The sequence below is a fragment of the Mustela nigripes genome, chromosome 15 (assembly GCF_022355385.1).
Source record: "Mustela nigripes isolate SB6536 chromosome 15, MUSNIG.SB6536, whole genome shotgun sequence".
Classification (NCBI taxonomy): Eukaryota; Metazoa; Chordata; class Mammalia; order Carnivora; family Mustelidae; genus Mustela; species Mustela nigripes.
Genome location: NC_081571.1, coordinates 36,981,062 through 36,999,149, shown reverse-complemented (window position 1 = coordinate 36,999,149; position 18,088 = coordinate 36,981,062). Strand labels below are relative to the sequence as shown.

At 35.3% G+C, this 18,088-nt stretch overlaps 1 protein-coding gene across 4 annotated transcripts in view; it reads right to left on the bottom strand.

Annotated features, from left to right (window-relative positions):
• Positions 1–796: 796 nt before the first annotated feature.
• PCDH17 (protocadherin 17) overlaps positions 797–18,088 on the bottom strand; it is a 104,102-nt gene continuing 86,810 nt past the window's right edge. For all 4 annotated transcript variants that reach the window (XM_059378077.1, XM_059378079.1, XM_059378080.1 and 1 more), the window contains one exon: positions 797–5,530. In XM_059378077.1, the coding sequence (XP_059234060.1) occupies positions 4,848–5,530 (683 nt within the window). In that variant the 3' untranslated portion in view covers positions 797–4,847. The remainder of the gene's footprint in view (positions 5,531–18,088) is intronic.

Here is an 18,088-nt window from a genome sequence, read left to right as displayed (position 1 = left end):
CTTCTTCTGTAATGTGGAAAAGCCATGCACACTTCTTTGATACGTAATGTGCTGTTAAAAGAAAATTAAGATAAAGAAAAATCCAAATGGGCAAATTGTTCTGTTTTTTTTTTTGTTTTGTTTTTGTTTTTAATATTTAGGAAATGCCATTCACTGAGAATGAGAAAGTATAAATAAGGGGTATGTGGAGAAACTAAGGGAAGATGCAAACAACCCAATCCAATTTATATAAAGAGCAAGGTGTATTAGAACTTACTTATTTGTTTCTCCCACAAGACTGTGACCCAGGGACCACTCCTCTGTTTACTCTCTACTTCTGGGGCCTAGTAGCCAAGGGCAAACACACACTAGCAATTCAGTAGATGTTTGTTGAATGAGTAGAAGGAGAGGCTTATTATTTTAAGATACCATGATAAATATGTATTGACTTTAAAATTTTAATTTATAAATATGTGTTTTCATCAATCATGTATGAGAAAGATTTAAAAAAGGACTTTTCTGAAGTCCTTTTGATTCTCGTACTAAATGACTCTCAAACAAACTGTAGCTATGAAAAGCCACAAGTGTCTAGGTCATGACTCCATGGTAATCATTTGACCAGTCACCTTATCGAAGCTATCTGAAAGACGGTTAACTTGATGAGACCTAGTGATGTTATTGTTAAATACATTTTTAACAAATCTTATTTTACTGGTAAACAAATAACTAGCTGAACAGTTGTGATGGAATGTCCCTGTGGTACACAGTGTATAATACACCCTTCTGTGTTAACGAATTCAAGGGAAAGAAACGCCACTATTAGTAATAGCTTTTTATTCGGAGTCCTCATTTTCCAGATAGGTCACATTAAACACAGCCATTAAACAATAGCGTTGAGATAGATCCATACAATGTATGCTGCTTTTGTTGTTGCTGTCCTTGTTCACCAATTGCTTGGTGCAGCTAAGAACCTTATGGAGTGATGGGGTTGATACATGGGAATAGCCAACCTGCAAAACACTGGGGCCAGGAAAGTCAGACTTTAATCAGGTCTCATTCAATTATGTTTCAAATCAACACATCTTGATAGCCAAAACTCTCATTTGAATTAATGCTGTGATAAATGCTGTCTGTTGTCAAAGAATATAATTAGACAATAATGAGTGGGCATCTATTATGCCAGACCTCAGTCTACTTGTTGACCTCAGCAACTTCTACTCCATTAGGCAACAAACAGCTTTTAACCTAGTTCAAATAAAGCATACTGCTCTATTACTACATGACTTTTTTTTATGGTGTCATTTTTTATATCGAGCACTGCCTATATACTTTAAAGGGAAGTCATGTTTTACAAGATCTCGGGAAAATGAAACAAAGTCAATTTCCCAACCAGGAATTCAATTAATTCATGGGGGTGGTGAGCCAATCCTTATAGATAGCCTGCAATAAGGATAAGTATGTAAGGTTAAGAAATAATATGAAAGCATTCTTTACAATTGCATGATATGTCTCTTTAATGTTTACTTTGGTATAGGTATAACTAACACTGATTCTCACTACTTTTAACTTTGATGAAAAGATCTTTCATTAACATTTAATGAAAAGATTGTTGTGTTACTGATTGTTTTTAGTTCACCAGTGAACAGTGTTTAGAACTTTTTGACTTTCTTACAAAAATTTCTATAAATTCTTATTCTGTGCTTGACTTCAGTTACTGAAAGACCTAAAGGACAAAGTATTATCAAATTATTATTATTTTTTTGAATGTGTGGGATTTTTTGAGGGGTTAGTATTTGAAGGATGTGAATTAAGACAATTTTTCCGTATTCTGAATTATGCCAAAACTGCTTGAAATATCACTGTTTGATCATGCATCACCCCTCAGAGCAAGTTGCTCTCTACAGGGGTGATTTTGGCATCTCATAGACTTCCACAGAAGCCAAGCACCAGAGGTCTGTGATAAAGGCAGTCGTCAGCCAAATGAACAAACACGAGATTCCCTCAACTCAACTATAAAAGCTCAGAGTCCTGACTGCTGAATTACCACCAACTTGTAAATAAATAATCACTACTAAATACAGGTAATGTGTTAAACAGCTAACGCTAGTAAATCACCAGTGACAGAGCCTAAAGGTAAATCCCTCACACATTGGCACAACCAATTCTTAAAATTTTATAGTGTTTTAATGTCTTCAGACACATATAATAAATTGAACAACTGGTTACTCAGCGTTAAGAATGTTTTAAAAATAAAGCCTACTCTCTTTGTTGATTTCATTTATATACTGCCTTAGATTGTACTACGTGGCTATCTGTCTAGTCAGAGAGAGGAAACACTTGGTAAGACTAAATGGAAATTAGTTTTCCATCAAATTTCAGCTATCAAGCTAAATCAACCTGTAGTCTCCTGGCAAAAAAATAACATCATATAACAGAGACAACACATTTCAGATACATAAATTGTCCAAAATATAGAGAGTCAATTAGGTTTCACGTGTACAAGATCCCTTCTTTTCTAATTTAAACATTTATGAGTAATAAAAACTAAGAGTAGAGCTTTGGAAAGGCTGTTACTAGGAACCAAATACAGTTCTCGAGAGAATAAGGCTGATGGGAGTTGTCCACTCTTCCCTTTCAGAGCTGTTTTGCAAACGAGGTACAGTCTAAAATCTTGACGACATTTGACAGAAATATTTTCAGTTGAATTTTTTGAGGTTTAAAATTACAAAACTTAATTCAGTTCAATGTTTGTTTTTGCTTTTGCTTTTGTTTTCCATTTAATGATTTTATGACATTTATGCTGTTTCTACACTGGCTTGGTGGCCAGAAAAGAAGGCACAGAATTCTCCACCAGTTTGCAAATAACGCATTTTTCTGCTCCAGTGCACAAACAGCCTTTATTTAACTCAGCACCACATTTTCTAAGGTATGGGCTGGAAACTGTTTGTCATGAAGCTGTAAAATGCCAAAAATTTTAAACGCTGAAGGAAAATGTCAATCAAGGCATTTTCCCATCTGCTGCTACTTCTGCAAGTGCTAATTTTGTTTTTCCCAATTCCTGAAATTTGAGGTTTCCTAGCCTCATATGGAAGTAAGTTTGAAACTTGCTAAATGCCACAAGAAAAGGTGTAACCAGATGAAGGAAGAGAAGGTGTATTGTTCTCAAAGGACACCAATAAAAAGAGGCAGAAGAGTATACAGAAAAAGGAAAAACACAGACCTCTTGAAACACACTACACAATGCAAGGAACCAGTGCTGGTACCACACATGCATTAAAGCATTTCTCATGGTTTTGAAATATAATGGGAACACACATCTTGAACCACTTAAGATACTTTTGAGAAACCAATCAACGTTATGATATCTACATAGGCAGAAGCTGGATGTTATTGAAAAAATGTGAACAAGTTTCAGGTATCGGTACAAATGTAACTCTTGTGATTTAGCGTGACTTTAATAAAAGCTTCTACAAGGACTTGCACATAACCATGACTGATGGATGTCTTTTTTGACCTTTCAGTTAGCTCCATTGGCTCACTCAAACACATTTTGAACAGATTATGTACTGTAGTACTTGGTAGACTATACATTAAACAAGAGACTCTGCTCTGAGGCACTGCTTCCCACACTCCATGGGGAAAAGGAAGCAGGAAAAAACAAAACTCATAGAGTTCGACAGCTACCGAGGCAACACTTGCCATTTACAATATAAGCCCAAATATTTTTGCAACACAACTATATATTAATTTAATAAAATACACAATATAGCTCTTATACACTCAACAATTTGGCTCATATGCACTGAATCTGCAATAAATCAATAAAAATATGTCATTTGATGTAAACACATTGAATTTCTTACATTTGCACATTTAAATGGTCATGTGATTGGTGTATGCCTAAGACAGTTTCACTTTCCTGAGCTATTTTAGTGTCCACAAATGAAAAAAATGTATTAATCATGTTAATTTCCTCTGCATATTATCATTCAATGGTAACTATTTTTCAGGTCAAATTTAAAACATATCCATCATTATTTGTGTGTTTGTTGGACACTAAAATGCTGAAGAGGCATTTTAAACCTTTTAAAATTTCTTCTCCATTAATGAAGTGAATTAGTCTATGTGTGTGCAGGACAAATGGACTATATCTTTTTACATTTAACTTTTATACGACATGAAGTGTCTTACAAATGACCAAGGTTTTTTTTTTGTTTGTTTGTTTTTTTGTTTTTTTTTTTTATTTTTTTTTCGACTAATGATATGGAATGTTCTTTGTGTTTGTATGTGTGGCAGGTAACTTTATACAGAAATGTTTACCACAAATATGTGTTAATGTTTGGTGTAGCTTGGACTACTGCAAGGTCTTTTCGGGACTTTAAGTAGAAGCCTGTGGTGACTGCTAGAAATCCACCACAGATCACAAATTATGACCCTGCTTTGTATGGGGTTTATAGGTAAACAGTTAAGTCAGCATAAATCACGGAGGACAGTCTTAAGAGTGATCAGAAATACTTCAATTCTCACACTGCACACCTTCCTAACAGATTGTCAAAAGGTGACTCGCTTCCTCATCCTCCTTTTTCTTCTTTCTTTTCTCTTCCTCTTTTTTCTTTTCTCTTTCAGCATCGTTAATTCTGTCCTAATATAAGTTTGGTCAAAACAAAACCATTGTTATCTCTGAAAAAGAAACAGCAGTGAAAAGAACATACTTGTGGGCACTTCAGATGTTCACTAAAAGCCTTAAAGCAGCATTGGTCTTTCTTCATCCCTGTAAAACGGGTTGTCACCAGGAGGGATCATTTTTAAATCAACAGGAGAGACAAGAAAATGCCAATGCTTTTTTTTTTTTTTTTTTTTTTTTTTTTTCACTTTCTCACAGCCACAGGGTCGTTTCCCCGGCAGTCCTGCAAAAGCTTATCGATTTCTCTCACGACTTCCTCCGCATCCACCGATTCTCTGCCCAGATCCCTGGTCGGGTGGTCGAGCTGCTCGAGAACAGCACCCATCTCGCTGGAATCCCTGCTGGCTCTAGAATGCACATCTGCAAAGACCCTTGCCATCTGATCGGAAGCCATGAACGGAGGGTCTCTCGGTTGCTTACTGGGTGACAGATACTGACTGTCAGTGGGCAAGTATTGGCCGCTTGCTTCGGCCAGGGCTCCTGGTTTTGCTTCACAGCCATCCAGAGAGCCTTTTGTTGAGGTGCAAGGCTCGATGCATGCCTTGGTTGGGCTGCTTGATGCTGAGGGGACCTCTTGGAGGAGAGGGCTCAGGGCACGTTTGGCTTTTAAATAAGGTTTAACATTGGCAATGAGAATAGTGTGCTCTCGCTTGTCTTTTCCAAATGTACAAAAAGTCTTTTTCCCAGTGGGATTCACAGTTTCGTAAGTCTCAGTCTCAACATTAGCTTCGACTGTGGGTACAAAGAGATTTGTGCGGTAATCTGCATTTTCAGCCTGATTGGCTGCAGGGAACTGTGGCATCCAACACCTGTCAGAATGACCAAGCACTCGGCATTCATCTGTGCAATTAACACACTCTTCTGGTTCTGCAAAACAAAAAAAAGAAAACAGCAAATCCAATCATTAGGGTTGCTTTTAAATTTCTACTGAGGCTGTGATCAGCTCTCAGTGGGCTTGTTTGACCTCTGGTCTCTTAATTAAAAAGGGAAAGAAAACAATAATTAAAACATTTCAGGATGGTTGCATAAACCTGCTGGTTGAGACAATGGTTTTATTTAAGTCTTTTCTCTAGATATTAATGAATTCCCATAGCCTGGGAAGAAGTAAAAAGTGGCCATTGGAGAATCATTCTCAGTAGAATAGAACATCACTGTAAACTAATCTCCTGGGGATATCAGTTAGTCTTTGTTCTGTATAACCCATCCTGGAAAGAGTGAACTTCAAAAAGGATTACCAGGATTAATTTTTCAAATCAAATAATGGGGTAAAAACTAGATCGCATACTTCCAAGTCCTAAGCTGCTGCTTTTTTTTTCCCCCCATGATTTGTCCCTATTTGCTTGTAATTGTTATTTTGGTGACAGTCATGAAATAAAAGGTTTCCTTTAAAAACTACTTTTCCTACTGAGAGGAGAAAATGGAATTTTCTATCAGAATGTGTTATGAATAAACTTGTCAAAAAAGTGCACATTCCTATTTTATTAGATATGGATATAGATCATATAATCAGTTTTCTTCACTCCAGCTTTTTGTTTTTAGTGTAAGTAGGTGAAAATGGATTTAGTCAACAGATATAGTTCAGATGAATGACAACTCATGATTTCCTATTTAAAGGATAATGTTTTCTGTGAGAATGTTTGCTTCTCTCTTTTGCCAATAGGCATAGAGAAAATCTAAATAAAGCATTCTTTAATGATCCCTATTTCAAAGATGCTGAACAGAAAATATGAAAGAAAATTCCTTGATTATGACAACAGCTGTGTAATTCCACCATCCCAATATTTTAAACTATAACTTTGAACAGCATCTTCCCACTTGTCCCTTTCATCTACAAAATGATTGTTTCCCTTGATGCTTAATGGTTCTTTTTAAATCAGGGACTTTTTTTTTTTCCAGGAGAGGATATTTACAATTCACCTCTGTGTGATGGGAATAGAATTCCCTACACATTTAGGAACACTTGGGATAGCCATTTAATTGATGTGAGAGGATCCCTACAAATTCATAGTGTCCTGTGCAGGGCACAATCCTCCCCCCCCCCGCCCCCGGCCACAAATACGTGAGAGGTATTTAAAATAGAAGGCACTGAATTTAACAGCACTGGTAAATTTATACAGTTACTTTGTAAAGTCATATATAAAATCTGAGTTCCTATTTAAAACACATAAATAATTCCTTATCCAAAAAAGGAAAAAAATAAACCACAACTTGATTTATTTCAAAAGGTTTTAGAATAAAATCATTTCTTATGAAATTAAACTTTTTTAGAAAGGAGTCAGAATAGTGTCTTGACGGAACAAAAATACTGTGGTATTTCATCCCATGTGTCATTCATACCTGTGAAATGTTAAAAATGATTTCAAGTGGCTTGCCTCTTTTTTAATTTTGTCATGTTTTCAAAAAATATATTTACAGATGAATGAATGAAATATGTTCAGTTTATTATGCACTACAGGTAAGAATGGTGAAAGGCAGTCTCAAACTGAACTCAAAAACTCATACCCCAGAGACTCAAATACTATCTGCGCCTTGGAAGATTGTTAGGCAGATGGACATAAAGAGCAGCAGAAAAATCTAGACATAGAAATTTTCTTGGAAGACTTCCTATATGAATTTGAAGTCAAGGAGACATTTAAAAAACAAACAGATAGCAGAAAATTTTAACATCAGGTATTTGTTTTCTTTACTTATTCTGAATGGGGATCATAAATATAACCTCTACAACTGTGTCAGTCTGTGTTAGAAAAGAAATATATATCATTTCATTCAACCAATTTTATCCTCCAAAAACACAGTAGAAAATTTCACTATCTGTTTCATTTGATAATACTTCTGTGCCTTTTAAGGTCACAACTTTAAAAAATAATATTTATAACCCACATATTCTTTTTGAAATATGCTAACATAGTTTTATATTCCAATATTGACTAGCCTTCAATTTCAGCAATTTGGGTAGCCTGACACTGCATGAATTCAATACGAATTTAAGAAGAGAGTGAAAGAGACAAAATAATGCAGATGTATGAAAGTATAAATCGACCTTGAATTTGAAACCATCAACATGAAATGATTGTTTGCAGTTAACAGCTGAAAATCTACAGCTTTTTACTTGACTCCTTTATGTCACAACCTAGGGAGCAAATTCTAAGTATTGATCATGACACATTATAAGCTGTTCACCTTCTGATTAGACTGTAATTTTGACGGTAGCGGTTCCCAGCCAGTGAAGATAATCTAATGGATACTTTTGCACAAGCAGCAGAAACTGTGACCAAAAAGTGAACTATTACTGCCAAGGGTCAAATAAGAATTTATGAGAAAGTAAAATTATTCCTGAAGGAACATAAATAAATAGATGAATAGGTAGGTACAAAAAAGGGAATAGGTAGGTACAAACAAAGAGGTAGTGGAGCACCTGGGTGGTTCAGTGGTTAAGCCTCTGCCTTCGGCTCAGGTCATGATCTCAGGGTCCTGGGATTGAGCCCCGCATCGGGCTCTCTGCTTGGTGGGGAGCCTGCTTTGCCCATTCTCTCTCTGCCTGCCTCTCTGCCTACTTGTGATCTCTGTCTGTCAAATAAATAAATAATATCTTAAAAAAAAAAAAAGAGGTAGTATATAATGAATGACTATCCAGACATAAACATTAACAAAATGAGAAATGTAGAAAGAAAAAAGAGGGGAGAAGGAAAGCTAAGTGAAGGGAGGGACAGAGGAGGGAGGGACAGTTGTGCAGGAGGGTTTCTATCATGTGTAGCTTCTGTTATATATTTTTAAGATCCCCTCAATAAACTAAATATGTATCATAAAAATAATAGTGTGGAGTATCTTCTCCAGACCTGGAGCTACAAGGTCAAACTCTTTCCTGTGCCTTAGGGACAACAGATCTCAGAATAGGTATGTTGAATTATATGCCACAGAAATGAAAAAGAAGCAAATTATGTAGACAGCAGCTATTAGCATAGATTGGATATTTGTATCAGAAAACAAATTCAGAGACCCTGGATAGAAGAAATCAAGGCAAACATAATGGATCCCAGATTCACTTTTTTTCTTCTGGACCAATCTGAGGTTACAAAGAGATTATTTATGCCCATTTTCACCCTTTCCTCAATATAACATGATGACCCTTTTCATAGCATGCACAATTTGCCAAAAAAAGATAGCATAATCCAAATGGTATGCGGATGAGAAACTGAGAGATAAGCATACTTATAGTGCACAGAGAAAACAATTCTGAAGGCCAACAGCTGGGATTCTGGGCAGTTCTGCCTACAGGGAAAGTTTACAGTGTCTCAGTTTTAAAATATATGATTCCTTGAAGGACTATGTGACAATCTGATAAATTTAAATACTTGTTTAGTATTAAGAATTTTCTATATACCTATAGTCACATCTATTACACAAGCTCTCAAAAAGAGGGATCTAAACATACTCATCTTAATTATTTTAATTTTCATCCTAATGTATATTATATTTTTGCAAAAGACATAAAGTCACTCAAGTGACTCTAGCACTTGCAATTCAGCTGTACAATAAACCACACAAACACACACACATACATATATAAACGTTTATATGTGTGTGTATGTATGTAAAAAATGAGCTTTCAGGCACCTGGGTGGCGAGTCGATTGAGTGTCTGGCTTCTGCCTTCAGCTCAGGTCATGATCCCAGGGTCCCAAGATGGAGGCCAGCATCTGGCTCCCTGCTCAGCAGGAAGCCTGCTTTCCCTCTCCCTCTGATGCTCCCCCCCTATTTATGCCCTCTCTCTCTGTCAGATAAATAAAATTTTTTTTAAAAAATTGAGCTTTCTACAGGATATAGACCAAACAAAATTTTAAAACTCAAATGTATAACCAATGAATTCCTGAAAACTAACTATCAGTAATTGTCATAAGAGAAATACAAATAAATCAAATGCACAAGAAAGTTCTACGTTCACAGTTTAGGAGATAACATAAATACATATAAAACGCACACATATATCTACACACATTTTATATATAAAACATTACATATAATGTACATATGCAGGTATAAATCTTTTTATTTCAAATCTCCAAGGACATTTTCATCTTTCCCTTTGCCCTACCGTAGGTATGAAATCCATGATTGAATCAACAACTTGACTACCCCTGACTTTAGAATTCTATGTAATTCAAATTGATTTAGACATAAAGATGTCTGAAATCTGCATATGCATATTTGCTGACATATAGGAAAGCTCTGTCTTTTTAACCTAGACTAAGCAGTTTAATAACTTAATCTTGGCGATATGAGGCAAGCAATCATTTGGTGCCAAAATACTCCTTCAAAGGAACTGTCATTGTGGAAGTTACACTTCTGTGAGGAAAGAAAATATTTAGGTAAGACATCAACTACCTGCCCTTATATTATTGGGTTTTAGCAAGCTTTCACAAAGGTGTCCATAATTCAATGTTTACCATGTGATTTTCACATTGTAACATCACCGTATCATTAGGGATGCACAGCCATTTCTACAACGGGTAAGAAGAGCCAAAGAGTACTATGCATAAGATTAAAATTTGAAGCCAAAGCACTGTTTAAATCAGCAAGGACTACTAAAGATTAAGGGAGCCTTAGCTAAACATGTTCATTTCGGGAAAAGTCAGGAGAAACAATCCTTGTGTGTTATGACTCTGGTGTTCACTACAAAGGGAATGTGTCAAGGAGCCAGTCTCCGTAAAATTTCTTAGTCCAGAGTAAAACTACCTATTTATTCTAGTCTCTCTCACTGTCAGGCAGGAATTTATCACAAATCAGAATTTAAGCTTATTTTCCCTGTCTTCAAAGTGCTTTATTTACCACACTACCCAAAGAAAGATACTTGGCAACTAATTTGTTTCTACTTAGGGAGCTATCAGAAAACATAAAAGGATTTCCTCCCCTTAGTTTCACTTGCTTGCTGCCTCCAGAGCCCACATATTTGTACAAAAACATGCATATAGTTTCTAGCTTAAGAGCTTCACATATGAATCTGATTTCATTTTTTATAATGAAGAAATAAACATCTGTGCCATAGAAATCCGAAAACCAAAATCCACAAGTCGGGGCATCAATGTGGAAGTTCTAAAATGCTATGGCTGGGGGGTAAGGGCATTTGAGAGACGGGGAATTTGCTCTGCTTTTTGACTGTCAACAAAATGGTTTTATTTATGCTTTGTAAACAGCTTTAAATAGGAATAGTTTTGTTCTTTGAGTGTGGTGGTTGCTACTGTTTCTAACAGCATCTTAAAATTAGAGTTGTTTCCAAGTAGACAACTCTATAAATGGAAGTCCATTTTTTATTTGTTCTCATTTTTCTTTTTTATTTCTAATTTACCTCCTTTCACCAGCATAAGCTTTCATAACACCTAATTAGCTGTCTGGAAAAGCAAAGAGCAGGCACCCATCTCTATTTATGGCTGGCACTGGTATTTTGGAGATAAACTCTACAGAAGCTAAACTAGGGACCCATCAGATTACCCACCAGCAAATAATGACAAGCCAAGACCTTCAACTGAAGTTTCTGGGTACCAGTTTTCTACTGAAAGATTTTACTGGTATAAGACCAGCTTGTTTTTGCTGTCTTTTTCTGTTCTTCAGCACACACTCTCCATTTCACGCATGTAAACACTCTCCCTCATGATTGCGACAAATTACAACTTAATCCAAATATATTTGAACATATCAGATAAAAAGTTATCGATGCTAAAAGAGAAATCTCATCAGAATACAGTCCAACAGATCTCTAATAAAATTTTCCTTGCAGTGAATTGACATAATTCACACGATCCTGTGAGCTGACACTTTTCTAACATAAACAATTCTTTCTTTTTTTGGTGGTTGATTATTATTCACTTGCTTTACTTTACCATTTTATAAACTCGTTATACTTGTTATGATGAGAAGGTGAATCATTCCATATAAACTGCACTTCAATCTATATTCATTCAAATTATTTCCATTTATGGTCTCTATGTCCCATTTACTAGTCCATTAGTTAAAAATAAACCTTCTGATTTCGCTCTGACTAGGAGAGGAGTAAAAATTTCACTTTCAATATTACTTCTAGAGACAGTTTTGGAAAGTTGTCTCAAAACTTTTTTTTTCCCCTGTGTCAGAATAAGAAAGAAAGGAGCACATTACAATTTTATCACATTTTTTTTTTCGTGCTAATGTTCACATGACTGCCAGGCTTAATTTTAGCACAATTTTTAATAAGCTTGGTGCATCCCTCGTGCAGAGAAGAAAAAGGAAAGGGTTGGGGAAAATGCAGCATCAGAAAATCAACCACTTTACTTCAGCTAAGTGATCTTTTGTCTGTTGCTTTGTATTTCCCATGCTGCTTGTGCACAGGAAGCTCTTGTTTTACTAATCGAATAACATATAGGATGTTTTTGTTTCTTTTATTATTTTAACATAAGGGGGACCATGTCTCTTTTTATAATATGCTGATGTGCTCATCTTATGAGGATGCCTGTTTACATGGGCAGCAATACAACGATTAAACACTATATATACAACTCCAGAAACTTAAAATTACTTCTTAATAATTGGCCATAAGGAATCAGAAATTGGAAACACAGTTCCCGTAGTAAAAAACTCTGAGAGAAATGTGTATGTATTTTTAGGTTGATCCACTGCCAATCAGGCTTTCAGATTTTACCTCATTGTGAAATACCATTCTGTCTGCTTTTGATAGGTGGAAAGCACATTTTGAAGAGGAAGTTATTATAATACCATCAAATAGTCAAACCGTGGTAGCTTTGAAGTAGCAATCCTCTAGCGTGCACCTGCATTGCACAATGCTTTCCAATGTACTGCCACGGCTGCATTCAGACACAGAGACCACTGGCCTATATCATATTCAACTGCATCCAATTGCAGCTGGGTATTTGGAGCACTTGGAGCATTTGCACTTACTATTCAGTGCACCTGCACGCCTTCAGGGATGGTTTTAAGTGTTTGTGACCCTTTGGACATAATAACATGTCTACCAGAGTGAATTTTCTGGCATATATATTAACAACCCATAGATAATGCTCTGAGATGAAGAAAACATAAATTAAATGGAAGCTTATGTTAAGGAATGAAAGCAAAAATATATAAGAAGATTTAATGTGCACACAAGAAGAATATTTTAAAAAAATGAGAATGAGAATCCAAACCTTGCATTGGGAATCTATAGCAAAAATATAATTATGTATCCTGGTATACTGCTCTGGAGTTAACATTCCATTTTTAGCTGCCCCCTTCCCCCAATCCCATACTGTAGGTGCAGCCGTCACCTGGGGCAGCATCAGATGCTTGGAAGTGAAGGCACAGATAAATGGTGCCATCACTTTCTTAACTGGTATGCTGAGGAGGACTGGCTCTGAAGCTTACTATAGTAATGAAACAAACTTTGTTTTTTTTGTTTTTTGTTTTTGTTTTTGTTTTGAGAAAAGGACTCTGACAGGGCTTCTCAAGGAAAAACAGTACAACTCAAATGAGCCACCAGAGGAAAGACAGCTCAAACTCAGTGACAATATTAGATGTACAGCTCAGTAGTTAGTTTCAAGAAGTTATGCTCAAGCATTCAGAAGGTAAGAATGAATAAAACACCAACTTTGTGCTTCAGGCATTGGAAGTTTTTGAGCAAAGGCATCTTGAATGGAATGTTGTAGAATAATAAGGTTGTGTCAAGAAAAGGTTTGTAGTAAGTAAACCTATGTCTATCCACTTCTAAAATTCTCCAGCCTGTAAGATTTTATCTCCCCACTAAGGCATTTGAATTTTGACTAGAAATTAGAAAATAGGTTTAAAACCATCTAGGGGAAATAATTCATGATCAATTACATTTTGAATTATGTCATACGAGTGTCAAAAAACAAAGAAGTGGTGCTTGATGGCAATTCAAAGGATGATCAGGGTTTCAATAAATAGTGGAGAGCAGGAACAGGATGATCCAGGTAAAGGGATTAGAAAGTGAAATAATACCCACACAGGATTGTGCATTTCACAGGGTAGTAAAAGACCAGCTTTATAAGTCAAAGAACATACATTGCAATGCCAAAACATAAAAAAATAATTTATCGAAAATTCACTGGGATTTAAAAGACAATGAAAACTCTCTGAATAAAAACAAATGTAATGAAGCAGGCCACGGACCACTGTTACAGATACCTGAGCAATGTATGGTATGTCTCAGAAGATTCTTGAAATATTTAGGTGCTTGATTGAAAAGATATTAGACAACATTTATTAACATACAAAACTGAGATGAGCCACAGGGCAAGCAGCATTCAAATCAGCATTATTTCTGTAAACAGACAGCTAGAGTTTGGGCCCCAACCAGGATATCTCTGGTGGAGCACAATAGGATATGACATTAATCACTGGCACAGTCATTCTGACCTCATTGTGACCCCATTGTGCTCACATCTCATCCTATGCCTCCTAAACTAAAGAAAGTCTTAAGGTATGTTGATTCAACTGTTATTTTCTATTAACTATATAAATCTTGTATTTAATAATTCTGCATTAGAAAAATATTTCTTCTTCCTACATCTATTTATCTTTCTTCATTCTTCCTCTAATTTGCTATTATTATTAACCAACCATAAAATTGCATATAATCACATATCTGAAAGATTAAATGTCTTTGAGAAGGCCAGAAGAGGAAAGATTTGGAAGAAAGAAGATCCTTTTGGTAACTAGGAAAGAAGTAATAAATACTCCTACAAGGAGAAGAGCCACAAATAAGGTAGATGTTGAATCTCAGAAACTTTTCAAAGTTGATTCTGGATATCATGAAGAATAAATTACTACAGAAAATTCCTGAAAACTTTGTCCAAAATAAGTATTTCTATTTTGGATGAAGATAATGCCATTTTCTCACAGAATTATGTATTCTAGCATTAGCTCCCTAATTCTTCTTCTTTTTCTTTTTTAATCTGTCTGCTTCAATGAGATCCTTATACCCCTTGAGGATCAAGATACTGATACCATGGTATTTTCTCTCATGCTCCATTCCTTGAGCACACAGAATACACTCATTATTCACACCCTAATGCTGTCATTGATGTAAAGGAAGACATTAAAAAGATACCAAATACTATTGATAATCTATAATAAGCAAGACTACTCCTTACCTTTCAAAACCACTGAAACTAGACTTGTAAATAAAAACTTGAAAACAAACCCCAAAACCAAACCAAGCAATAAAAAAGCCTTTCATTTATGAAGCTGTGATATTGACTTTCACAAGGATCCCAGGATGTAAACAAAGTTATAAATAGTGGCTCTCTTTTGCTATGAGATATATAGGATTTAAAGTCATATCAGCTCTGGGGCACCTGGCTGGCTCAGTTGGTAGAGCATGTGACTCTTGATCACAGGGTCATGAGTTCAAATTCCACTTTGGGCCTAAAGCTTACTTAAAAAAAAATAATAATAATAAAGTCACATCTCATTTGCCTGTTAAGTACCACACATAAAAATTCAAAGTTCTCTACTTACTCTTGAGAACTTACAAAGTTCTATATTTATTACTTATTTATTATGATTTTTAATAAGATAAGCATCTGCCTGGAATACATCCACTGAAGCACAGAGGTCAGAATATTTTCCCCTTGGGGACTTTTTAAAATCAGCGACACCTTTATTGAAATTAAAGTCTATATTTAAATAATCACCTCTTTATACTTTTAAATTACGGAAAACAGTGAGTGCCCTAAAAACCTAAGCCTACTCAGCATCTACTTCACTCCTATGTTTCTCCTTTTGTCTTTTTTTTTTATTCTACTGCATTGTGTCAAATGTGCCAGTTTCTCTCTTATAGTTTAAGTCAGCTGTTTCTCTCTCTCATTCTTTATCTGATAGCTATCATCACAAATGAATTAATTAATCAGTCCTTATAATGTTTGAGTCTTGAAAGGGTTAATTCAGCTTCCAAAAGAACCTGATTTATATGCAGCGATAAACTTATGCTCTGGTATGCATAAAGAAAGCTGTTTGGTTTACAAGGACAAATTTAAAATTATAGCAACTTAAAGAAATACTCTGAATTTCAGGCCCAAGACTATTTAAGTATGCTACTATTCTTCATCTTTAAAGAGGATGTTTTCTTATGCTTTTATTGCCTGTGTTAGCTAACCCCATCTCAGATAATGACACCATTTTTGATGACATGGATGAATACATCTAAAATTCAAGTCATCCTCCCAGCAAAGTGGTAATCCTGTAAGGAAGGTCAATGAAAACATGCCTATTAAGCCGAACTCTTTGCAAGAAGCGAGCAAGATAGTCTTATTAGCGTTTTTCTCTCGGACTTGCTATCTGATTTCTATTGGGATGTTTAACTATTTACCGGTTTAAATCCCATTGTTCATTTATTTCCTGCTCTTGTTTGTTTTCAATTGCTAGATGCAAGTACACAGAATCGGGTGTCATTTTTAACATTCTCAGAAAATAGAGTTAATTCAGATGCAACTAATCCTCTCTTGCTTATTATTTAGTAATCAACACCTGCCAATAGGATTTGGGAATCCCAAAAGACAGATTTTCCAGAAAGATTTTTATATTTTTATATTTTCAATGACATTCTACTCTCCCAAAGCTTTTTGTTAAATTCATAGAACGCTACTCTACAGATAGATCTAAGTTTCAATTCAGTTACCTTAAATTATATGGACATGGTTCCGAAAGAACAGAGGGGTACCTCGCTCTGATCAGTATTTTAAAAACATCATGTTTTTAAAGAAAGAAGCAATACAAAATAAATTTATGGAAATGTATTATATGCACACACACAGATGACAATAAACATATACTTTTACCAAAAATGCCTCTGTGAGATGAAGTTTGCCTTAAAGAGTTATTAAAATTGACAGTGTCCCAAGGGTAACTTTAGAATGAAACACAGATAGTTTGAACCTATACAATTTGACCTTGATCTTACTAAAACAATTTCCACAGTCAAGCTGCTAATACCGTCACAATTATTGCTGCTATTATTATAGATGGTTTTAAAACACACAAGGAGTAGGAAAAAAAAGATAACTGACATTTTAAAGAAAGCCTGTTCTTGGAATTACTTCTCTAAAACCATTCTGTTCGTATTACCTTTAGTGTGTTATAAGTTTATTGGAAGCTGATGTTTTTTATCCCATATGATTGGGTCATCCTAAGAATGAAAATTTAAGCAAAATCAATACACTCAATATCATGTTCTGGAGTAAATATACAGAAGTGTTTCCTGTAATGGATTTTACTGGCAATGACAAGTCATTTTTAATGTAACAGCTTTAATATTTTGTAATCATTAAAGCTCACTGAAGCAATGGGGAAATTGGGAAAAGAGGTCAGGAAATTCATATATAGAAAGAGAGGAGATATGTTCCTCTGTATCACCCTGCTATGTAATCAAACCAGAGTCAAAATGCTATTGGAGAATGCAACCCTTGAATCAGAGCAAAGATAAAAATGTGTTTCTAAAGGATATGAAGGCTTATCCATACATAATGCAGTATAAACATCAAAAGATGTCTACAGTGATGTTTTAAATGCTTTCTTATCTTGGAGAGTACTTTCTGTGATTTAATTGATAATCAACCTTACCTGGAGCAAAGAACAGATGATAAAAATGAAGTGTGTTCCCCATGATAATATTAAGAGGGAAATAAATATATGAAAGTTTATCTTCAGACTTGTAGTCTAAATCCAATCTAAGAGGAAATTCATATTGACATCACAAGGAGAATTCGTTGAGACAGTCTTTTTTAATTTCAGGCATGCTATATTTGAATTTTTCCCCCTAAAAATATGTATGCTCCATCTTAGAAGAAGTGATCCTTTGTGCTGCCAAAGCTATTTTTGAGTAGCTGCCTAACAATTTCCATGGTCATTACTGAAAAAGGTTATACAGGAGTCCTCCCTTTTCTACAGGGATACATTCAAAGACCCCCAGTGGATGCCAGAAACCATGGATAGTACCAACCCTATATATTATACACTGTTTTTTCCTATACATACATACCTTCAATAAAATTTATTTAAAAAAATTATTTTGTAAATTAGGTACTTTAAGAGATTAACAATAATATTTGCTAACAATATAATGCAATTATAACAATATATTGTAATAAAAAATTACATGAAATGAGGTCTCCCAAAACATTTTGTGTTGTGCACATCCTTCTTGTAATAATGTGAGATGAGAAAATACCTATGTGATGAGAAGTGTGGTGAGGGACATAGATGCTATGATGTAATGTAAGGCTACTATTGACCACCTGGTGATAAGTCAGAGGGAAATCATCTGCTTCCAGATCACATTGCTGACTTCAGGAAACCAAAACTATGGAAAACAAAACTGTGGATAAGGGGCGCTGTTGTAATCAGAACTACTCAATTTGCTTTTCAAAACCCTCCATAATCTGGT